Source organism: Spermophilus citellus (assembly GCF_964194105.1).
Source record: "Spermophilus citellus genome assembly, chromosome: 4".
Classification (NCBI taxonomy): domain Eukaryota; kingdom Metazoa; phylum Chordata; class Mammalia; order Rodentia; family Sciuridae; genus Spermophilus; species Spermophilus citellus.
Genome location: NC_138185.1, coordinates 29,447,827 through 29,473,735, shown reverse-complemented (window position 1 = coordinate 29,473,735; position 25,909 = coordinate 29,447,827). Strand labels below are relative to the sequence as shown.

The following is a 25,909-nucleotide window of genomic DNA, read 5'->3' as shown; positions in this document are numbered from 1 at the left end:
TGACAAAGTCAAACACAGAACGAAATCATGAAATAGATCTTGTACATACAGGATGCCTGGTAATCCTACCAATAAAATATTCCCCCAATTTTACAGAGAAAAGGACTGGGCTTAGTGGGATTAAGTTTCTGGTCTTTGGCCCCGCAGTCAGAAGCGGGTCGAGCCAGAATCTGAAGAGCAAAGGGCCGGGGTCCTTGGCTGAGAGCCTGAGCCCCTAACGCTCAGGCCCTGCGCAGGGCTGGGTGAGCACTGCTAATGGGAGGGCTGCTAGGAATCTGCGGGGTGTTTGGAGGGTGGGTGCGCAATTGATAAGCAGCCCTTGAGGAGAGATCAGCGCGGCACCGGCCCGGGTGTCCCGGGGATGAAAGCCAGGAGCGGGAAGGTGCCCTACCTCCAGAGGGTGCAGCGGAAGGTTTCACTGGAAGCCTGAGCTGATGGGGCGGGGCTGGAGAGAGGCTCCGCCCCCAGAAGCGTCCGTATGCGTGGCTGGGGGGCGCCGGGCAGAGTCCCACTTGACTATCCGGGGTCTTATAACAGGGCAGAGCGGCTCCCAGGTATCTGTCATACCGGGTACTCCTGCCCGCAACGTCCGGCCCGACCGCCTCGCTGTCTAAATAGGGCGGGGCCCTGCGGCCGCCCATCGGCCCCCCACTCCGGGGCCGTCCCGACGCCCCCGTCCGCGCCCCGGATTGCGTCCGCCCCGCCCCTCGACGTGCCCCCGCGCGCCGCGCCCCCTCCCATCCGGCACACCCCTCCGCCCTGCCCGGCCACAGAGGGCCTGGAGCCGCCCGGCGGGCCTTAACGACCCTCACAGTGGCACGGTCCTCCTCCGTATCCTGCCGCCATGGACGTATACCCCGTGCACCAGCTAGGGCTGCCCCGCTCACGGTTCCCCGGCAGCTCCGGCCGCGGGTCGCCCTCCGTCAGGTACGCGGGCCCGAGGCCGCAGAGGGGCGGCCGGGCGGGGGATGCGGGATGTCGGGGTCCGGCGACTCCTCCAGCCGCAGGGCGTGGCCCGACATGGCTTCCTTGCGAACGATTCTTAAAACGGCTCCTGGAGAAACGTTTCCCCGGAAGGCGCCCTCTATAGAGTCCCCTTAATGGCTTCGCTACGGACAACGCTGTAACGGTTCTCTGTGGAGACCCCCGCTATTGTGACATCCCCATCCCCGTAGAACGTTTTCCTTTAGGAGAGGGCGTCCTTTAGAGAACCCGCAGTGGCTTCCCTGTGGATAACTCACTTGCCCTGGTCGTGGAATAGAAACAGCTCTCTCTGAAGTCTCTCGCTCCTACACACAATAGCTCCCCTAAAATAGAACCTTGAATGCGTTCCGCTCAGAAACCGCTTACCTATAAACCCCGGCTATTGTAGGTGTCTAGAGCCTTTGCCCGTGACAGTGGCTCCCCTAAAGAGCACCCCCGCCCACTACATACACACGGAGAGCATCTCCCTTAATGCGTGTTTCCCACCTCCCCCTGCCCCAGCCTGAAGCGGGACACCCCCTCAGTCCACAATGGGAGCTCAAATTGGAGGGAGATGGAGGGCATTAGAGTCGCAGGAGTGGAAATTAACTAGATGGGGAGGGAAAAGAGGGTCCGGAACCCCCGAAAGCTCTTGATGCCAGATCCCTGAGTCTAGAGACAGCCTCCAGCTGTCTTGGTATGGTGTGGGGGCTGGCGTTGGAGAGGATTCTTTTGCCTCCTTTTTGTATAAAAGGGTCCGTTTCCAGTTTTTATTCCCTGTGTCTTTGGGGCTGACCTTGATAGTCTGGCCATTGTTCATGACCGGCCTGGTATTGGGCTGCAAGAAGAGTGTGGAGGTTGGAATGATGGAGGGGCTGCAGCAGAGATCTTTTGATGGGGAGGGAGAGCTAGCAATGAGCTTTAGTGCTGATAAACTGTCATTAAACCAGACGAGGGTTTTTTGTTTGTTTGCATTTTCTTTATCCCAGCCACTTAACAAAGCGAATATGGCTTTTTTCCCTTGAAAGCTTATTAACTTACGTTAAATGGTTTTTCCTATATTCTTGTTATGGTACTTAAGGTGGGGTGGTTTTGTTTTGTTTTGTTTTTTTTTTTTGCTTGCCAAACTTTTTTTTTGGGGGGGGGGGTTGTTTTAACTAGACCAAATTTATGGAAAGCAAGAGCTCATTCTTAGAATTCTGTTCCTTCTTTACTTCCTGGAATTCCTTCCCACATCCCAGCAACTAATATATGTTTGTTGAATGAATAGAGGATGGAAGAAGGGACTAGTTGGTAATGAAACGATGCATTTAGGAGTCCTAATTTACTTCTAATTCATTGTTAGGCGAATTTCTTTGCCTTTCAATGAAATTCCTTCTGAGCTTTACAGTTTCAAGTGTTCAGTTGATTATGGTAACCATCTCCAATCCATCCCAATATTTATGCCAGATGGTTTCACTGTTTGAAAGTATTTGAACTTTGTATAGAAATTTAGAACTTGGAGCAGCCATCCGTTAAATCCAGCTCTTTGTAGACTTAGGGGTTTATCCCAGATCATCTTGAACTCAGGAATTGTTATTTGAGTTTTTTGAGATTTCTGGGGGTGGGGTGGGGTGGGGAACCAACTTTATGGTAAAAATTCATCTCTAAAGTAATTGCTGCCGTCTTGTTTCTAGTAGCATAGCAGTATGCTTTTTGCTGATTTTCTTTAAAGATAGCATTTTATGTTAAAAAGAAGTTTGTTGGCCGTCTTGAATTAGACATACCCAAACTCTGAGTCTTCCATCAAGTGGTTTGCATGAAACTTGTTAGACTTCAGACCTGGATAGTGAAAGGAACACCAAGGCCTGAGTTGTTGTATACCTTTGGTCAAAGAAATTTGGTAAAGGTTTTCCTCCTTTCTCCACTTCTAGTTGAACTTCTTTTCTTACATATTCAAGCCTCCCCCAACCTTTTTTTTTTTTTTTTTTTTTTTGTACTGGGGATTGAATCGGGGGTGCTCACATCCCCAACTTTTTATTTTTTATTTTGAGACAGGGTCTCACTAAGTTGCTGAAGCTGTCCATGAACTTGCTAACCTCCTGCTGCAGCCTCCCAAGTCTCTGGGATTATAGGTGTATGTCACAACATCCAACCTTTCCCTCACTTTTTTTTTTTAATATTTTTTTTAGGGGCTGGGGTTGTGTTTAAGCAGTAGAGCGCTCACCTCGCATGTGTGAAACCCGGGGTTCGATCCTTAGCACCACATAAAAATAAATAAACAAAATGAAGATGTTGTGTCCATGTATAACTAAAAAATATATATATTTTTTAGTAGTAGATGGACACATAATATCTGTTAATTTATTTTTTTAAATTATTTTTTAGTTGTAGGTTGACATAATACCTTTATTTTTATTTTTATTTTTTTTATGTGGTGCTGAAGATCGAACCCAGTGCTTCACGAATGCGCTCTACCACTGAGCTAATGCCCCAGGCCCTTTCCCTCACTTTTGACACTGAATGTTCCTATCAGGTTTGGGCTCAGCACTTTCCTGTCACCCATATTTGGCTTCTTTGCGCTCTCTGACTCCTGAGTGATGAAAGAGGCAGGCCTAACTGGTGAAGTTACATTCCTAAAAATCCATAGATAGCATTTACAAGTGCATGGTTCTCTTCTAGTAAGGGAATTCATTTTTACAGATAAAGAATGGAGCTCAGGAGTTAAAATATTGTTGCTCAGAATTAGAGATTTCCTTTTAAGTATATGATAGTCATCAGTGCTGTCCGTCAGATAATTTTTTGTTTCTGTCTCCTAACCCTCTGGTAGAATTGTACTTGCCTGCCCCTTTGAAGTTGGATATGGCCCGTATATTGCTTTAGGTCAGTGAAATGTGTATAGTAAAAATGTGTAGTCCTTCATGATAAAAGCTTCTAGTATGTAATTTGTCATTCTTTTTCCTTCTATCATGATGGCTCTTGCTCCAAATCATGGTTACTGTATCAGTGTAGGACCAGAGTATAAAGAGTGAGGAAAAGTTGAAATGCCACTGGAATTTTGAAATTATTACTAAAATATAACGTAGTCTATCTGGACTAGTATTAAGAAATTGGTGAAAATCTGGCTGAAATATACTTTCCTACTGCCCCCCAATTTTTTTTTAACAGATTCCTACTTGGGACTTATTTAATAATTTAAATTTCACAACCTCTTTAAGCAAATAATCCAACATACACCATGTTGGATGCCATGGATGCAGACAAATAAGGCAATTAGATATCTGTTAGGCAATTCAAAATGATCATGGTCTGGTGTCAAGAGTAATTGGGACTATGGAGATATTGTCCATATGCTGGTGACTCCCAAGTTTTTATTTAAGCCAGCAACTAAATATCGATCCAGGGAGTGATTACACAGAGCAGAGTAATGTCCAAGCCCTGGGATAGTGCCTGTGTAAAGTAAGAGAAGAGTGAAAAGGTTTAAAAAAAAAACAAAAACAGTGTAACATTGTTTTCCAAATTCTGAGGAAAAATGGTTTTCTACCACTGAGGCAAGAGTAGAATCAAGGACAGAATCAAGTAGTAGAATCAAAAGTCAAATAATACTGTTGTCTGATGAGAACTAAAAATAAACTATTAGATTGATAATGTGGAGGTCATTGATGACTTTGACAAGAACAATTTTGGTACTGTGGAGTCAAGAGGAAATGAGAAGAATTGAAGAGTGTCATAGTGACATTCTTGTGTGTATGAATATATAACAACAAATCCCACCATTATGTATGATTATAATGTATGAATAAAATGTGTGTTGGGGGGAATGATTGTTGTAAGGGAGAGCTGAAGAATAGGACTGTAACTGGAAGGTCATGAGTTATTATGCATTTTTTAGCCAGGCACAGTGGTACACACCTATAATCCCAGCAACTCAGGAAGCTGAGGCAGGAGAAGGGCAAGTTCGTGGTCAGCTTCAACAATTTGGTTAAGCCCTAAGCAATTTAGTAAGACCCTGGCTCAAAATAAAAAATGAAAAGGGTTGGGATTGTAACTCAGTGGTAAAGCACCCCTGTGTTCAATCCCCAATACAAATAAAAAAATTATCTTTTGTTTTTAGGTGGACAGATATTGTTGCTTATATGTAAATTACTGAGAATGGTGCAGTAGGGAAGATAAATTGATTAAATATAAAGAAGGGACTCTTGAAGGGGTAAAATCCTTGAAAATAGGTAAGAGGAAATGGGAACCAGTAAACAAATAGATATGTTGGCCTCAATCTCCATAAGGGCATTTTGTCAGTAGCAGATTATATGAACTCAAGTACTGGTGTGTTGGTAGTTTTGGGGTGAGAATATGTGAAGTTCTTTTCCAAATATATCTATATTCTCAGATAAATAAGATGGAAGGTCTTCAGCTCAAAGTGAAGGGTGGAAAAGTGTTGGATGTTTGAGGGAAAAGAAGTGTAAAATTCATCTAGGATAGTGGGTAGAATGAGTTGAGTAAGGAAGTGCTTTAGGATTGTCTGGCAGCACAAGTTCTCATTTAGGGTTTGTGGTTATAATTTTTTTTGTAGTATTTGAAATTGAACCCAGAAGTGTTCTACCACTGAGCTATATCCCATTCCTTGCTGTGGTTATAAATTTAAGAAGGCCAGGTATGATGGCATGCGCCTGTGACCCTAGCAATTTAAGAGATTGAAGCAGGAGTTTGACATACCCAAACTCTGAGGCCAGCCTTTGCTTTTTTTATAAAAAATAAAAGGGGCTGGGAATGTATGTAGCTCAGTGGTAAAGTACCCTTGAGTTCAATCCCCTCTATGCCCCAACAAAAATTAAGATGAGATCCAGTTAACACAATTTACATGGTTTCCCTACAACTGTGTTGAACTGGTTGGATGTGGGTGATATGGGAGAGAGTGGCAGAAGAATAGAACACCACCATTGTAAGAAAGGAGTCAAACTGAGAGGTGAAGACAATGGTGTGTACTGAGATTAGCATGAATTAGGGTAGGATTCGCAATAGTATAGCAAAAGAGAATGATTCAGAAGCTAAAATCTTTAGGGAACGAGGAGAACTGAATGACCAGGGACCTGTAGATGTGTGCAACAAGGAGAGAAGAGTGGGTGGTTATTAGTTGACAGCATGAAGAAATCATCCAAAAATAAATTTTCTCAGAATCAAAGGACATGAGTTTCCATATTAAAAAGACTTGCCAAGAATCCAGCACAATATTTGTGCCAGGGTTGAGGGTGTAGCTCAGTGTAGAGCACTTGTCTGGCATGCATGAGACCCTGCGTTCCATCCCCAGCACTGAAAAAGAAAAAGAAAAAAAAAATCCATGCAAAGGCATGGCATCAGGAAAATTTTTGAGCACTCTTAAAATCTAGGAACATCTATAAATTGCATAGAAAGGGTAAGGGATTATGGGATTCAAGCTGGATTGGAGACTAGAAAATAATGGTGCAAACAGTACCTTCTGAAGGAAAGTGGATTCCTACCCAGAATTCTGAGTCCAGCCAAACTCACAGGTGTGAGGAAAGGATTAAGACATTTCATACATGTAAAGTCTTAAAATTTGACATCCCATGCACATTTTATGAAGAATCTACTGGATGATGTGCTCTGGCAAAATAGTCTATAATCACAGGTTCCTGTGCCTGGCTTCTCTCTTCCGGTTATAGGTGGGATTTCTTCCTTATCAAGGGACTCATAGGAAAGACCTTTTTTTTTTTTTTTTTTTAACCCTTGGAAATTACCAAAAGGGAGGAGACCATTTTTAATTGACATTTTCCACATTGCTTCCCCTAGTGCTTAGATCAGTGTCTAGAACATAATCTGTACTCACTAAATATGAACTGCTGTTGACAGCTATTATGAAACACTGCTTGCACTAATTATTTATTGAGTGAATAGGGAATAATTGAGGTGAAGCAGTGGGTTATGTTAAATTTCATGGGTGTGTAGAGAATAAGAGTCATACTTGTCAGCTAGCTAGGTGGTGAGAAATTGATTCATAAAAGTGATGCTCTACTGAGAACACTATAATTAAAACTTCCAAGAGGTCAGTTATTTCTTCAGGTGATGTTTATTGGCCAGTTGCCAATGAACTTTTGGGTTATAAATCTACAGAAGTTATAAATGTAGTGCAGATGATCCTTGCCTTAAGAAAACAAAATGCAAAATGCAAAGCAAGATTGTGCCCTTGAATGTCTGAATATGTGAAGTTTCAGCCTGTAATATACTTCTTGGATACTGGCCGAGGCTTGGTGTGCTTCCTATAGAAGCAAAAGGGTATGCTTAGTTAAGCTTTTTTGGCCTTATTACTGCCCCAGAGGTAGAGGCCTCACTGTTGCCTTTTTACCTGTGTCTAGGATGATAGCGTACTGTGGACTCCTATCTGGTGAACATCATGGCATTAGTAGTATACAGTATCTTGACTGGTTCTTAGTTCTGGGGCTCTTCTCTCATGTCATAGCATTTGGAGAAGGGGGAGTGAATGATGAGAGATGTCTTACCTTGTATGTTACACAGTTTAAATTACTGTTTTTGTTCCAAGATTAAAAATAAAAATAAAAAAATTAAGAGAAAAGTAGGCTTCACAATTTGGGTACTTAAAGCCATTATCTGTGATTTTTGAGCCCTGGTTTGAAGAAAAAGTAGTTCATTTAGCATGCTTTTTGTTTTTAAGTAATTTTGGATTTATAGATGAGCTGTAAATATGGTGTAGAGTATTCCTGTGTACCCTTTCATGCAGATTTCTCTAAGGATAACATTTTACATATAACCATGGTGTTTATCTCAAAACTAAGAAGTTAATAGTCTATAATACTTTAGTTTACTTAGTAAACTTTAGTTTAACTTGGACTCCCAACTTTATTTGAATTTCCCCAGTTTTCCTACATGTTCTTTTTCTATTCCAGGATCCACTCCAGGATTCCACACTGCATTTTTATTTGGCATGCTTTTAACAGTCAAAGAAGGGAGGGAAAGTAATTGTGGATGCTTTCTGAATGAAGATTTGTGAAACGACTTTACAAAGAGCAGATTGTTTGAAGAAATACTCATAGAAAGCAGGAGAAAAGGAAGAAAATGGAAAATAAGGCATCATAACACTGGAATATAGTCAGCAGACTTTTACATAATGTTTCCTTATTATGGTGGTTAACATTTTCTGAAGTTCTTGAAGTTAATTTGTAGAGTATTCCCCCACATCCCTCAGTCCTCTACCACTGAACCAAATCCTCAATCCCCCCTCCTCAAATTTTTTTTCAGAAGGAGTCGCTTAAGTTGTGGACGCTGGCTTCTTGCATCAGCCTCCCAAATTGTTGGGATTACAGGCATGTGCTGCCACTGTGCTTAGCTCTAGTTTTTAGAGTATTTAATTTAGAAATTATAAATATTTGTGAATTGTGATTAGGCATGAGTTTTTAGATAAGGTGGCCTATCATTTAGGAACTACATTTGGCAACTGGTAAAAGAAGCCTGGCAAAAATGACATTAGAGTTTATTTTCTCTTGTTAAAGAGTTATATTAGGAAAAGATAGGCCAGTTCTGGTGTAAAATCATCAAGTTTACCATGCCTCTTCTGTGTTTGTATTTTATTATTTTTAGCAAGTGCCTTTTATCTTTACCTTAGCCCCATGGTCACACAATGGTTGCAGGATCTCTTCAGTGCCATTGTATCTGTCAGGCATGAAGATAAGGAAAGGAGTATTCCTCTTAGTCAATTCAGTATCCTCCATGTTTTCTTCCATACTGGGTGTTGAACCCAGGGCCTTCTACATGCAAGATAAACACACTACCACTGAGCTATATTCCCAGCTCTTTTATTTTGAGACAAGTTCTCACTAAGTTGCCCAGAATGATCTTAAACTTGTAGTCCTCCTGCCTCAACCTACCAAGTCAGTACCCCCTTTTAAATTTTATGTTTTCCATATTTTTTAATTGGTACCTTATTGTTGTGCATAATGTTGGGATTTATTGTTATATATTCCTGCATGCACACAACATAACAATATAATTTGGCCAGTGTCATGTTTTAGTATTTCTCCTTTTCTTCCCCACGTCTCTCCCCCTGGTCCCTTTCCTCTACTCTACTGATCTCCCTTTGATTTTCATTAGAACCCCCCCCCCCCTTGCTTTTTTTTCTTTTTTCTCCCTAGCTTCCACAAATAAGAGAAAATATACAATCCTTGACTTACAGAGTTTGGCTTATTTCACTTAATGTAATGTTCTCAAGTTCCATCCATTTTCCTGCTATTAAATAACATAATTTTGTTGTTCTTTATGGTGGAATAAAACTCCATTATGTATATATACCACATTTTTTTATCCATTCATTCTTTGATTGACACCTAGGCTGGTTTCATAGTTTGGCTATTGTGAATTGTGCTGCCATAAATATAGATATACAATTATCACTAAGTATGATGACTTAAAATTCTTTAGGTTAAATACTGAGGAATGGTATAGCTGGGTCATATGGTGGCTCCATGCCTAGTATTTTTTTTTTTTCAGGGTACCAGGGATTGAACTCAGGGGCACTCAGCCACTGAGCCACATCCCCAGCCCTACCTATTTTGTATTTTATTTAGAGACAGGGTCGCAATGAATTACCTAATGCCTCACTTTTGCTGAGGCTGGTTTTGAACTTGTGATCCTCCTTCCTCAGCCGTGCCCGGCTACCATGCCTCGTCTTTTGAAGAACCTCCAGGCTGATTTTCATAGTGGTTGTACTAATTTACAATCTTACTAACACTGTAAAAGTGTTCCTTTTTCTTCACATCCTTTCCAGCATTTATTATTGTTTGTATTCTTGGTGGCTCCCTTTCATTCAGTATCCTTTAAAGAGCTTCCTAGAAGCTTCCACTTAATGACTTCTGCATAAGTCTCATTGGTTAGCTTTAGAAGCAAAGAAGATGTGCTTATTTCTGCCTCAAATAAAACAGGGTACTACTAGTAAGAAAAAAAAAAGAAAATTAGGAGTAGCTTATACAACTATTTATTTCTAACACAGGGAGGTAGCTGTGTGGAATGAGTTATATTGCCTTGAATGGCTTTGGTGAGCTGCACCATAACTGTTGGGAGAAAAATTAAAGTCATTAACTAGTTAAACAATGCCAGCTTCAGTCATATCATATATGTGTTTATACCCTTCAGTTTGAGTCACTTTATGGTTAGTGGTTAACTATGTATTGGCAGCATCATTGACTTTGCTTTTTCCATTTCAGATGTTTCTTTAGTAAAGACATCAGTGGGAGATGGTATTTACTGCCTTGCCACACATCTTATTTCTGCCTTTCTTCCAAGTCTCTTATTTTGCAAAGGGAAGTAAAAGCTGCTTTAATGCAGAGTAGGTTCTCTTTCTTTCTTTCTTTCTTTCTTTCTTTCTTTCTTTCTTTCTTTCTTTCTTTCTCTCTCTCTCTCTCTCTCTCTCTCTCTCTCTCTCTCTCTCTCTCATTTTCTGTGGTACTGGGGATACAGGGCTTTGCACTTAAGCACTCTACCATTGAGCCACATCCTCAACCCTTTCTTTTTTTTTTTCCTTTTGAGACAGGGTCTTGCTGAGTTGCTCAGGCTAGCCTTGAACTTATGATCTTCTTGGTTCAGCTCCAGTGAGCTCATTTTAATCAGTACCTGAAGTCCAGATTAATGTTGACCTGGCTTTTATTACAACTACTGTTGATTTAGTCCCCAACATTTTATTATGAAGAATTCCAAAAGACCAGAAAAGGTGAAAGGATTGTTCAGTGAACATTTATGTATGTGTGTGTATGTATGTATATGTGTGCACACACACACACACACATACATATCTTCATGTTTAGGTTTTATATTTAATGTATTTGTTCTATTCACCTTATCATATATCCATACTTCTCTTCATCCATCCTATTTTTTAATACTTTTGAAAATAAGTAGTAGATATCAATGTGCTTTAATCCTAAACATGTCTTGAGATTGATTTTGTAATTTGAAGAATGTTTTACTGGGCCTGGTTCTGCATTCCTCCAATCCCAGTGACTCAGAAGGCTGAGGCAGGAGGATTGCAAGTTCAAGGCCATCCTCTGCAATTTAGCAAAACCCTTTCTCAAAAAAAAAAAAAAAAAAGTACTGGGGAAGTAGCTCAGTGGTAGAGCATCCCTGGCTTCAATCCTCAGTATAAAAACAAAATAAAAAATGAAGAATGTTTTGTTTTTACAAATGACAAAAACTTGACTCAAAGGATTTAAGTAAAGAAGGCAATGTGTTGGTTTACTTGGCTAGAAGGAATATGGAGATTTAGACTGACAGGAGGAGCTGAGCTGCAAGGAACTAGGGCCTTATGCATTAGAACCAGGACTCTGCTATGGAGACGGTTTGCTTTATAGTCTGTGCTGCCTTTCATTTCTTATTCTCACTACCTTTCTGCTTTTTTTTTTTTTTTCCTATCAACATGCCTTGCCCAAGGCAGGAAAGATGACTTCCACATTCTTTTTGCACCATGACCCTGGAGTCCATTTCTCCTCTAACCCTAAAACGTGTCCATTGAAAGGACTTCAAATGACCTGGCTTGCTCTGGTAAATCATGATGGGATGCTGTGGCCAGGAACAAGCAGAGTATATGTTACCTGGCAGGGTCAGGATAGAGATGGAAAGCATGCCGAGTTAAGTGTATATCTAAGAAAGCTTCCCATTCGTTCTTTGAGCCTTTCATAATCCTGGTGCTTGATTAGGAATGGAGAACTACAAATGTAAAAATCCTAAATAAAACAGTAATATATTGAGTCTAGAATATTACTTCTAGCACATATAGATTTTGTCCCAGAAATGCAAGATGAATGAACTGTTCATTACTAAAAAGTCTATTAATGAAATTATCAGACAAGTAGTAGTAGTAGACCCCCCCTCAAAAAAAAAAAACCCAGCTGCTTAAAATTTAACACTCATTTATGACTTAAACCAGCTGTTCATGATAAGGTTCTAGCCAATATGAGAGAAGCCAAAGAAATAATCATCTGTTACTTGGAACATTGCAATAGCCTTCCCCCCCTTTCTTTCTTTCTTTCTTTTCTTTCTTTCGCTTTTGTGATGCTTGGCATAGAATCCAGGGCCTCACACATGCTAGGTAAGCAGTCTACCCCTGAGCCACATTCCCAGCTCTGCAGTGGACTCTTAATTGGTCTTTCAGGTTCAACTATTACCTCCCTTCTGTTTGCTCTCAATACAGCAAATAGAGGGATCTTATTAAAATGTATTTCATATTAGTCATTCCTCTTTTCAAAGTACTTCTAGCAGAAATTCAAATCATCAGCTACAAGACCTTAACTAATCCGCACCCCTCCTTTTAATGTAATCTCTTACTATTTTCTTCACTCTGTTCCATGCACATGGATATCAGGAACACTCCCTGTAGCACCTTTAAACTTGCTTCATAACTGTGATTTCACTTCCAGTCTTTAAGCAAAGGTACTCTTGGTGAGGTCTTTCCTGATATTTCTGTTTAAAACTCTAATCTACTCTTTTCCTAAGCCTCAAATTCTCCTACTTACCACCATATGACAAATGTATTTTATTTATTTTAACTCATTGCTTCTGCATTGAAATTTAAGTTCCAAGGTTTTTGTCCAAGGGATTTTTGCCCTTTCTTTTATTGTTAAATGCTCTGAACAGTGCCAGACACAGAATAGGTGCTCAAAACTTGATGAATTAATGATTTGGGATAAAATCTGAAAATATTTGAAAAGGTTAGAAAACTATTAATTCACTACTTGGAAAACTTACCAAAAAATCTATTAAAATTAGAGTTTAGCAAATATAAACTCTGAAAAATGTAGTGGATTCAAGATAGCATTCAAAATGGGGACAAAAATTATAAGATGCATAGGAATCAACCTAATAAGAATATGCAAGACCTATTTTATAAATGAAAATATAAAACTTTAGAGTATGAAACAGAATAGGAGGGAGAGATGTTTCTGAATGGGGATCTCAGTACTGTCCAGACTCAATATGATTGTGAATTCTCAACAGACTTTTATGGAATTTGACAAGCTATTTTTATACTTCATCTCTTTTTCTTTCTTTTTGGTACTGGGGATTGAACTCAGGGGCACTCAACCACTGAGCCATATCCCCTGCCCAATTTTTGTATTTTATTTAGAGACAGGGTCTCACTGAGTTGCTGAGGCTAGCTTTGAACTCTCCATCCTCCTGCTTTTAGCCTCCCGAGCTGCTGGGATTATGGGCATGTGCCACTGCCTACCCCCACTGTTTTTATACTTCATCTTGAAAGGAAAATGTTAAGGAATACTCCTCTGTGGGACCTTGGCACATGTTACATAGCTGTGATCTCACTTCTGGGCTTTATGCAAAGGTACTCTTGGTGAGGCCCTTCCTAATAATTTCTGCTTAAAACCTCAATCTACTGTCTTTCTAGGATTCACAGTTGTGGAATCTTTTATTTATTTATTTAATTTTATTTTTTTAGTTGTAGTTGCACACAATACCTTTATTTATATGTGGTGCTGAGGATCGAACCCAGGGCCTTGCACATGCTAGGCGAGCCACAACCCAGCCCCACAACTGTGGAATCTTTAAAGCAATAATAGAAGGATTTATCAGTTACAAAAATAATCTATGTACTAGAAAATTGAAGTACTAGCATACCTTAAGAGCTCTGATTGTTTTTTAAAGTGTAATATTTCTGTGAGAATAGATAAATGGATCAAGATCCAAATGTTAGATCTAGCTACATAGGGCAGTTTAACATATGCTACAAATGGTATTCTAAATCAGAGAATTAAAAGGATCAACATATGGTCTTGGAATATTCACTTATATTTTGGGGAACAAAGTACAGTTACATTCTTGCTCCACAAAAGTAAATATTCCAGAGCTAAGAAAAAAAATTCACAAATGAAATGCTGGTGTTTATTATTTATGATGCTGAGTGGAGAAGGCACAAAAGGAAAATAGAAGACCCTTAAGCTTAAAAGTAAAGGTAGACTTAATTCTATAAAACTTTGACATGAAAGTGTAGAGGATGAGAAAAATATTTGCAACATATAGCCAAAGAATTTTTTTTTGCAATATGGTGAAGTATACAATGACTAAATAGAAAGTGGACAAAGAACAAGGATATGCATTCATAGAAAAGAAATGTAAATGATCAATAAACATTTCCCTAGTGATTAGGGGAAACAAATTATAACAGAATAGGTGAATGGTTTAGGATAACAGTGTGGTAAGATCTATCAGATTTTAAAATGCAGATACCTCTTAACCTTACAGTGCTACTTTTAGGTCTCTACTGTACAGAAACTTTGCTTGTTCTAAAGATGGATATATACGGTTGCTTAATACAGAATTATTTGCAATAGCAAAATAAAATAAAAACCTGTAATGGTCAATTAACATCCAGTTAAATTAAAACAAAAGATAAAGTATATAGCAGGATTTTTTTTTTTTTTTGGTTTTGTTTTGTTGTTGGGTTTTTTGTTTTGGTTTGGTTTGGTTTTTTTGTAGTATTAGGATTGAACCTAGGGGTATTCTAGCACTGAGCTATACTCCTAGGCCTTTTTCAATTTTTAGTTTTTTTTTTTTTTTTTGAGACAAGGTTTTGCTAAGTGGACCAGGCTGCCTTGAACTTGAAATTCTCCTGCCTCAGTCTCCTGAGTTGCAGGCAAGTGTCACCTTGCCCATATAGTGTACCACAGTCTTTAAAGTGAGTTTCAGCAAGCTTTGAAAGAAAATGAACGCCAACTAAGAATTCTAAAACCAAGCTTCATATTTAAAGATGAAATAAAAACCTTCCATGATAAACAAAAGTTAAAAGAATTCACAACTAGAAAGCCTGAACTACTGAATATTCTCAACAAAATATCCCATGAAGATGAAATGAAAAGAAAAAAGTGAAAAAACCAGCAAAGGGAGGAACTACATTAAAGGAATAGACAATCAAATTAATAATCAGAAATAAACCAGAATGACTGGGAATACAAATCATATCTCAATAATAACCTTGAATGTTAATGGCCTAAACTCATCAATCAAAAGACATATAGACTGGGGCTGGGGATGTGGCTCAAGTGGTAGTGCGCTCACCTGACATGCATGGGGCTCTGGGTTCGATCCTCAGCACCACATAAAAACAAAATAAAGATGTTGTGTCCACTGAAAACTAAAAATAAATATTAAAAATTATCTCTCCCTCTCTTTTTTTAAAAAAGACATTGACTGGCAGATTGGATTAAAAAACAAGACCCAACAATATGCTGTCTCTAAAAGACTCACCTTGCAGGCAAAAACATCCTCAGACTGAAAGTGAAAGGATGGGAAAAAAATATCACTCACATGGATTGTGTAAACAAGCAAGGGGTTTCTATCCTCATATCACATAAAGTGGACTTCAAGTCAAAGTTAATCAGAAGGGACAAAGAAGGACATTTCATACTGATAAAAGGAATTATATATCAATAAGACATAAAAAATTGTAAATATTTATGCCCCAAACAATGGAGCATCTATGTACATCAAACAAACCCTTCTCAATTTCAAGAATCAAATAGATTACACACAATAATACTAGGTGACTTCAACACACCTATATCATCACTGGATTGATCCTCCAAACAAAAGCTAAACAGGGCTTGGGTTGTAGCTCAGTGGTAGAGTGCTTGCCAAGTATGTGTCAGTTCCTAGGTTTGTCCTTATCACCACATAAAGATAAATTAATAAAATAAAAAAGTATTGTGTTGCTGGGCACCCTGGCTCATGACTGTAATCCCAGCAGCTTGGGAGGTTGAGACAAGAGGATCTGAGTTCAAAAACAGCCTTAGCAAAAGTGAGGTGCTAAGCAAATAAAATAAAAACTACAAAATAGGGCTGGGGGTGTGGTTGAGTGCCCCTGAGTTCAATCTTTGGTACCCCCCCAAAAAAAACAAAAACAAAACCAAAAAACATATTGTGTCCATCTACAACTACAAAATTTAAAAAAAAATTTATAGAACTAAATAATAAATCAATAATTTAGACTTAACATATATAGAATATATCATCCATCAAGGAGCAAATACACTTTCTTCTCAGCAGCACGTGGATCCTTCTTTAAAATAGACCATGTATTATGCCTTAAAGCAACTCTTACCAAATGCAAAAAAATAGAGATAATACCCTGCATTCTAGCAGATCATAATAGAATGAAATTAGAAATCAGTGAGAAAATAAAAAATAGAAGCTACTCTAACACCTGGATACTCTATTGAATGACAATACTCTATTGAATGACAAATGGATAGCAGAAGAAATCAGGGATGAAATAAAAAATACTTAGAGATAAGTGAGAATAGTGATACAACATATCAAATTCTGTGGGATACTATGAAGTCAGTGCTAAGAGAAAAATTCATTGCATTGAGCTCATTCCTTAAAAGAATAAAACTCAACAAATAAATAACATTACATCTCAAAGCCCTAGAAAAAGAACAAATCAACACCTAAAGTAGTAGAAGACAGTAAAAATTTAAAATCAGAACTGAAATCAATGAAATTGAAACAAAAGAAAGAATTCAAAAAATTGACAAAACAAAAACTTGTTTCTTTGAAAAAATAAAATTTATAAACCCTTAGCCACACTAACAGAGAAAACTCAAATTACTAAAATGGAGCATCTATGTACAGTTTCAAACATGAAATAGAAGATGCCATCAAAAGCCTACCAATTAAGAAAAGCCCAGTTCTGTAAGACTTCAAAGAAGAATTAACACCAATACTCCTCAAATTATTCCAAGAAATAGAAAAGGAGGGAATGCTTCCAAACTCATTCTATGAAGCTAGTATCACACTGATACTCAAACCAGACAAAGGCACACTAAGGAAAGAACACACTAAGGAAAGACCAATATCCCTGATGAACATAGATGTAAAAGTTCTAAAAATTCTGGCAAATCATATACAAAAACATTAAAAAGATAGTGCACCACAATCAAGTGGAGTTCAACACAGAGATGCAAGTTTGGTTCAACATATGGAAATCATTAAACATAATTCATTACATCAGTAGACTTAAAGACAAGAATCATATGATCATCTCAATATATGCAGAAAAAGCATTTGACAAAATGCAGCACCTCTTCCTGTTTAAAACAGTAGAAAAAGTAGGGATAGTAGGAATATACCCCAACATAAACCCAAGGCCAACATCATTCTAAATGGGAAAAAACTGAATGCATTCCTTCTAAAACCTGAAACGAGTTTTATTTCACCACTTTTATTTAATATCATCCTTGAAACTCTAGCCAGAGCAATTAGAAGAGAGAAATTAAAGGAATACAAATAGGAAAAGAAGAGCACAAACTATCACTATTTGCTGACATGTATATTTAGAAGACCCAAAAAATTCTACCAGAGAACTTCTAAAACTAATAAATGAATTCGGCAAAGTAGCAGGATATAAAATTAACATCCATAAATCAAATGCATTCCTATATATCAGTGATGAATCCACTGAAAGAGAAATTAGGAAAACTACCCCATTTATCATAGCTTCAAAAAAATTGGGAATCAATCTAACAAAAGATGTGAAAAATCTCTACAATGAAAACTACAGAACACTAAAGAAAGAAATAGAAGGAAACTGTAGAAAGTAGAAAGATCTGCCATGCTCTTGGATAGGAAGAATTAACATTATTAAAATGGCCATACTACCAAAAGTGCTATACAGATTTAATGCAATTCCTATTAAAATTCCAATGACATTGTTCATAGAAATAGAAAAGGCACTCATGAAATTCATTTGGAAAAATAAGAGACCCAGAATAGCCAAAGCAATCCTTAGCAAGAAAAGTGAAGCAGGAGGCATCACAATCCCAGATCATTAATTATACGACAGAGATATGGTAACAAAAATGGCATGGTATAGGCACCAAAACAGACACACAGACCAATTGTACAGAATAGAAGACATAGAAACCCACATAAATACAGTTACCTGGCACTAGATAAAGGCACTATAAACATACATTGGAGAAAAGATAGTGTCTTCAACAAATGGTGCTGGAAAAACTGGAAATTTGTATGTAGCAAAATGAAATTAAACACCTATTTCTCACTCTGCACAAAACTCAACTCAACGTGGATCAAGGACTTAGGCATTAGAACAGAGACTCTGTGTGTAATAGAAGAAAAAGTAGGCCCACCATATTGGCTTAGGAACTTAACAAGACTCCTAAAGTGCAAGAAGTAAAATCAAGAATCAATAAGTGTGATGGGGGGTCTCAGGTTGTGGCTCAGTAGTAGAGTCCTTGCCTAGCATGCATGAAGCACTGGGTTTGATCCTTAGCACCACATAAAAATAAATAAATAAAGACATTGTGTCCATCTACAACTAAAAAAAAAATAATTAAAAATAAATGTGATGGCGGGGCTGGGGATGTGGCTCAAGCGGTAGCACGCTCGCCTCCCATGCGTGCGGCCCGGGTTCGATCCTCAGCACCACATACCAACAAAGATGTTGTGTCCGCCGAGAACTGAAAAAAAAAATAAATATTAAAAAAAAATTCTCTCTCTCTCTCACTCTCTCTTTAAAAAAATAAAATAAAATAAATGTGATGGGGCTGGGGATGTGGCTCAAGCGGTAGCGCGCTTGCCTGGCATGCGTGTGGCCCGGGTTCGATCCTCAGCACCACATACAAAGATGTTGTGTCTGCCGAAAACTAAAAAATAAATATTAAAAAAAATTTTAAAAAATGTGATGGAATCAAACTAATAAGCTTTTTCACAGCAGAGGAAACAAGATTGTGAAGAGAGAGACATTCTATAGAGAGATCTTTACTGCTTGCACCTCAGAGCATTAATCTCCAGGATAAATAAAGAACACAAAAAACTTAATACCAAAAAACCCCAAATAAATCAATAAATGGGCAAAGGTGCCGCAGTCTTGGCTGGGCACAGAATCACGAGCCACCACACAGCTTTGTAGATTCAAACAGCAATTCTTTATTCCCGAACTCATACCGGCCTTCACACACGTTCTGGGGCAATCCCAGTTCTGCTGCCACCCAATTCACCTACTCCACGAGGCTTTTTTCCCAAAATGCTCCCTGAATCTCACAAGAGCTCAACGGGAGCTCAGGCAGCAGGAATGCCCTATTTCCAGCAGCAATAATCCTCAACATCGAACTTCCCTAAAACCCAAGGTCTTAAACTGGGAACGCCCTAAACCCAAGGACCGGGATACTATACTTCCTCAAACTGCAGGATACACCCTAATCCTGGACCCACCCTCGTCCTTGAGTAGGGTCATCTTTCTCAAACACACATGCAAGGTCACAGCAAATTTAACATGGGGTACGCTGGCAAGGAAATCGATGCGTCATTCCTACTTGGTAATGGCCCTCAGCACAAAGGAACTGAATAGACACTTCACAGAAGAAATACAGATGGTTAAAAAATGTATGAAAAAATGGCCAGGCACAGTGGCGCACGCATTCCTATAATCCCAGGGGCTCGGGAGGCTGAGACAGGAGGATCGTGAGTTCAAAGTCAGCCTCAGCAAAAGTGAGGCACTAAGCAACTCAGTGAGACCCTGTCTCTAAATAAAATACACAATAGGGCTGGGGATGTGGCTCAGTGGAAGAGTGCCCCTAAGTTTAATCCCTGATACAAAAAAAAATTATATATATATAAAATATATAATTTATATATATAAAATTTATATATATATAAAATATGAGAAAATGTTCCACATCTCTAGAAATTAGAGAAGAAATTAAAATTAAAACCACACAGATTTCATTTCACTCCAGTCAGAATGACAGTTATCAAGAATATAGGAACAATAAATGTGGGAGGCTGCCATATCATATGACCAGCATTTTTCCTCTCCTGATTGGTTGAGGCACTGTCCGTCATCCCTCATGATCTGGCTACTTTTAAGTGGCTGTAGACGGTAGCCCCAATCTTGAGAGTAGTAAAAATGCAGCCAGATGTGTCTTCATGCTTAGGCTTGCCTTCCTGCAGCCCCATGGGTCAAGCTACGCTCACCTGTTGCTTTGTGATATTACCCCTTGTTCTGTTTAGGATAGAATGTTCCATGAAAACCCCCCATGTGTGTCCCCTTCTTTTCCTCTGCCTTTGGGTGTGGCCTTCCTAGATGTCAGTCAACCTGCTGACTGCAGACATCTTGAAGCTAGATTCAGCCCCTTGAAACCTGACCCCTGACCCCTTGACTCATTTGAATGGCTTCTCCTCAATAAAAGAGGTCTGCCCCTCTCTCTCTCTCTCTCTCTCTCTCTCTCTCTCTCTTTCTGTAGACGCTTAAGGTCAGAGGAGCCGGTACAGGAACCCCAAAGAAAAAGTTATCTCTGTGGTTATTTCACACGGCCCAGTTCCCCTAGAGTAACCCTGTTTTAGTTGCAAGGAACGTGACAAATAACTGTTGGTGAAGATGTGGGGAAAAAAGGTATACTCACATTCTCACATTGCTGGTAAGACTGCAAATTGGTGTGACGACTCTGGAGAGCCATATGGAAATTTCTCAGAAAATTTGGAATGGACCCACCATTTGACCCAATTATCCCACTCCTCCGTTTATACCCAAAGAACTTAAAAATGGCATACTACAGTTACCTAGCCATATCAATGTTTATTGCAGCTTAATTCACAATAGGTAAGCTATTGAACCAACCTAGGTGCCCTTTAACAAATGAATGGATTAAAAAAATTATATATATATATATAAAATTATATATATACACACATATACACACACATACACACACAATGGAATATTACTTTACCTTAAAAAATGAAATTTTGGCATATGTTGATAAATGGATGGAGCTGGAGAATATCATGCTAAGGGAAATAAGCCAATTCCAAAGAACCATTTTACTCCTACGTAACTTCCTTTTACATTTCTTTTAAAAAAGGACACTAATGGGCTGGGGATGTGGCTCAAGTGGTAGCGCGCTCACCTGGCATACGCGTAGCTCTGGGTTCGATCCGCAGCACCACATACAAATAAAGATATTATGTCCGCCAAAAACTAAAAAATAAATATTAAAAAATTTCTCTCTCTTAAAAAAAAATAAAAAAGGACACTGAAGTACAGAAGCAGGAATATTTTCTCTGCTATGCAGATGCTAATTCACAATAAGGGGGTGGGGCTAGGGAGAATAGGGGTAGTAGAGATTAGACAGAGAGGAGTGAAGGGAAGAAAGGGGAGTTGGGAGTAAGAAGGATAGTAGCATGAATTTGACATTATTACTTTATGTGTATATATCATTACATGACCAGTGTAATTCTACATCATGTACAGAAGAATGAGAAGTTACATCCATTTATGTATAATGTGTCAAAATGTATTCTACTGTCATGTGCAACTAATTTGAACAAATTTTAAAAAGTGAAATTTAGTTCTATATGCTAAGTTGGAAATATTTCCATTGAATAATGTTAAATGAAAAAAAGCATGTTCAGAACAATTACATACCTTATTTTATTTACATAAATAGCTCCCCCCAAAACCCACCCAGCAAGATCCTTGTCAAATTATATCAGTTTCCTAAGGTATTAGTCAGATTTGTATAAGGATTTATATAATTCAGTAAATATTTTAATTTACCAAAATATTCAAAACATGAAGCAAACAATAATTTTCAAAATTAAAAAGTAAATTACAGAGGAAAAAACAGTTAAATTTTTTTTCAATTTATTTTCATCATTTCCAGGGAACCAGAGGAATCAAATACAAATAAAACAGTGGGATGTAGCAGAAAGAAAATTTTCAAAATCAGGTTTTGTTGCTGTTAATCTTGGGCAAACTGCATCAGTTTAGGTTGTTCTTTCTTCATATAGTTTACCGTCATGTCCAAAGTTGGAGTCTAAATCCAAGGAAAATCAGAAATAAATTATAGCATGAAAGCAACATATTTGATTTAAGCTACAGTTATTGGCTTGGCTGAGTTTACATATCTTCTAAAGATGGAATGCTGTAAAGACGTAGGCAACTGTAAACCTACCTAGGATGTGCCAGCCATCTTCAGGTAGACCTGTGAGCTTTGAGACAGTGTTATTGCCAAGGTTTGGTGTATGTTTCATAGTTTCTATTAAAGGAAAAAGACTGGTTGGATACATAGATCATCATAGTGGTGACTGGGGATGAGGATCCATGAAGACTTTACTTTTCCATGTAATATTCAATTTTTTCCTTAAAAAAGACAATATATTACATATGTAAATTCAAAAGCACTAATGTAGATAAAAACAAATATTCAAGATGTTAAAAGTTGTTAATTTTCTCAGGACACCGTGGCTTGCACCTGTAATCCCAGCAGTTTGGGAAGCTGAGACAGGAGAATTGCATGTTCAAAGCCAGCCTTAGCAACTGAGAGGCACTAAGCAACTCAGTGAGACCCTGTCTCTAAGTAAAATACAAAATAGGGCTGGGGATGTGGCTCAGTTGTCTAGAACCCCTGAGTTGAATCCTGTACCAAACAAACAAAAAAAACCCAAAATTTGTTTATTTGGGGTGCTGGAAATGTTAAGTGATTTTTTTTTTCTTTTTTGGTACTGGGGATTGAACATAGGGATACTTCACCACTGAGCTACACCCCAGCACTCCAGTCATTTTATTTTTTATTTCGAGACAAGGTCTTGACAAGATGCTAAGGGTTTTGCCCATCCTGGCCTTGAACTTGCAATTTTCCTCTCTCAGTCTCCTCAGTTGCTGGGATTATAGAGGTGCACCAGCATGCCTGGTGGATTATGTTTTTTTTTTTTTTTTGTGTGTGTGTGTGTGTGTTTTAATTAATTAATTATTTATTTTAGTTAAAAGGTAAATAATTCAGTAGATGTCATGTTTCATGCTTCAGTGACAATAGGCTATGTTCTGGTTAAAAATTAAATTTGGAAAGCAAGAAAATGTACAGAGGGAAAAAAAAGAAATGAATTTAGTTTCACCCATTTGACAAGAAAATGAGAAACACTAATTAGGATGTTTTACTCTGAGAAGAGTAAGGTCTTTCTACGTTTTATGTGCACCCACTTTATTTGGTCAATACTTGTGGAAAAGAAGCTCTGTTTTCAGTATTGTCCTGGCTTTTTACAGCAGGAGTCAGGGAGCTGTTTATTTCTTGGTCACATGAACTGTTCATGCTTTTTGTCACTGGCTGGTTGTAAGTTTGAAAACCAAAGAGCTCTTGGTAAACTTGGCAGTTAGTTAGCTCACTGGTGGATGGATTGGGAAATAGGCCAAAGAGGCAATTTGATGAAATCTTTCTAGTGCAGACAGAAAATGATTACAAGATCAGTCTTCAGTTAAACTTGAAAAACTAACGAGGGGCAAGTAATCATTTACTGAAGAAAGAAGTGTTCTGAATGTTCTTGCTATTTCCGGTCCAGCTGCTCCATATAACCCTTTCCTCCTAGTCCCCCAATTTTTATGATGTGAAAATATTCAAACCTACAGAACTGCTGAAAGAATAATACAATGAATTGATCTTTAGCTCACCATAGATTCAACCTTTTTAAAAAAAATTTTTTTGTAGTTGTAGATAGGCAGAATTTCTTTATTTTATTTGCTTGTTTTTATGTGGTGCTAAGGATCAAACTCAGGGCCTCACAGATGCTAGGCAAGAGCTCTACCACTGAGCTACAGCCCCAGCCCTAGATTCAGCCATTTTTTGGCGGGGAGTACTGGGGGTTGAACTCAGGGGTACTGGACCACTGAGCCACATCCCCAGCCCTATTTTGTATTTTATTTAGAGACAGGGTCTTACTAAGTTGCTTAGTGCCTTGCAGTTGTATAGGCTGGCTTTGAACTTGCAATTCTCCTGTCTCAGCCTCCCAAGCCACTGGGATTACAGCCGTGCGCCACTGCACCCGGCAGATTCAGCCATTTTTAACTTGTTGCCATATGTGCTTTATCTTTTTTCTTCTTTCCTCAATCTTTCTTATTTCATGTTAAGCCATTCTTAAATAAATTGCAGCCATCATGACATTTTACTCCTATCTACTTCCTTATATATCTCTAAGAAAAAGGACGCTGAACTATAGAAGCACAATAACATTATTTCACTTAAGAAAATTAACAGTGGATCCCTAATAGCATCAGATTTTCTAGTCAGTATTCAGATTTCCCCAGATGTCTCAAGATATTTCCTTGTTTTCATTTTTTTTAATCAAATGAAGTTCTTCCTCTCTTTTTTTTAAAAAATATTTTTTTAGTTGTCAATGGACTTTATTTTATGCGGTGCTGAGAATCAATCCAGTGCCTCACACATGCTAGGCAAGTGCTCTACCACTGAGCTACAACCCCAGCCCTCTGTTGTTTTTGTTTCATATGATATTGACATTTAAATTTTTTTTTTTTTTTGTGTGTGTGTGTGTGTGTGTGTTGCCAGAGATTGAACCCAAGGCCTCATATATGCCAGGCAGACTCTCTACTACTGAGCCCCATCTCCAACCCAACATTTTTTTAATTCTAAAAAGTTGTATTAACTGGATATATAAAGAACTCAAAAAACTTAACACCCAAAACAAACAAACCAACCAACCAAATAACCCAATCAATAAATGGGCAAAGGAACTGAAAATACACTTCAAAGAAGAAGAAATACAGTTGGTCAACAGATATATGAAAAAATGTCCCACATCTCTAGGAATTAGAGAAATGCAAATTGAAACCACACTGAGATTTCATCTTACTCCAATCAGAATGGCAATTATCAAGTATACAAGTAACAATAAATGTTGATGAGCATGTAGGGGAAAAGGTTTACTCATACATTGCTGGGGAACTGCAAATTGGTGCGACCACTCTCAGAAAATAATGGAACAACCATTTGGCCTAGTTAGGTATATGTGCTGCAGGACTTAAAATCAGCATAATACAATGACACAGCCACATCAATGTTTGTAGCAGCTAGTTCACAATAGCTAAGCTATGGAACCAACCTAGGTACTCTTCAACAAATGAATGATAGAAAATGTGGAACATACACATAATGGAATATTACTCAGCCATAGAGAAGAATGAAATTATGGCCTTTGCTGGTCAATGGAAGGAGCTAGAGAATATCATGTTAAGGAAACAAACCAGCTAGAGAATATCATGTTAAGGAAACAAACCAATCTCAAAAAACCAAAGGCCAAATGTTCTCTCTGGTATGTGGATACTAACATAAAATAAGGAGTGGGGATATAAACTCATTGGCTTAGACAAAGGGGAATGAAGGGAAGAGAAGCAGGATGGGAATAGGAAAGACAGTAGAATGAATCAGATATAACTTTGCTATGTTCATATATGAATGCACAACCAGTGAAACTCTACATCATGTACAACTGCAAGAATGAGATTCTAATTAGAGTGTTTTACTTTATGTATGTATAATATGTCAAAATACATTTAAAAAGAACAAAAAAAGTCTAAAAAGTTGTATTAAGGTGCACGTAACAACTATTTTCATCTTAGCTGGTTTTAAGTACACAGTTTAGTAGCATTAAAGTACATTCATATAACTTATTAGACTAAAAGCACCACCATCCATCCTCGTAACTCTCTTCATCTCGCAAAATATAAATTCTGTTCTTATTAAACTCCTTGCTCCCTCTTCCCCCTGGTCCCTAGCAGCCACCATTCTACTTTCTCTCTGTGAATATTTGCTAATAGGCCATATCTGCAAATAGGGGCAATTTTATTTCTTCCTTTCCATTTTTTATGTCTTTAATCTGTTTCTCTTACTGTATTCTGTTGGCTAGAACTTCCAATGTTTGTTAAATGGGAATGATGAGAGCAGATATTCTTACCTTGTTCTTGATTGCCCTTCATCATTATATCCATTCTGAACTTGGCTCAGAAAGGTTTTTTTTGATGTTTTTTTCCAAGTTGAGGAAAGCAGTCTATTCTTAATTTTCTGAATGTTTTTATTATGAGTGAATGTTGAATTTTGTCAAATGGTTTTTCTGCATCAGTTATATGAATTTATGG

General features: G+C 38.3%; 1 protein-coding gene across 4 annotated transcripts in view; it reads left to right on the top strand.

Moving 5' to 3' along the window:
* The first annotated feature begins 312 nt into the window (after nt 1-312).
* Nucleotides 313-25,909, top strand: part of DNAAF9 (dynein axonemal assembly factor 9) — a 159,052-nt gene continuing 133,455 nt past the window's right edge. For 2 of the 4 annotated variants that reach the window (XM_081289863.1, XM_081289864.1), the window contains exon 1: nt 313-927. In XM_081289863.1, coding sequence (XP_081145989.1) covers nt 845-927 — 83 coding nt within the window. In that variant the 5' untranslated portion in view covers nt 313-844. The remainder of the gene's footprint in view (nt 928-25,909) is intronic. The other 2 variants (XM_081289866.1, XM_081289862.1) reach the window with 2 other exon arrangements.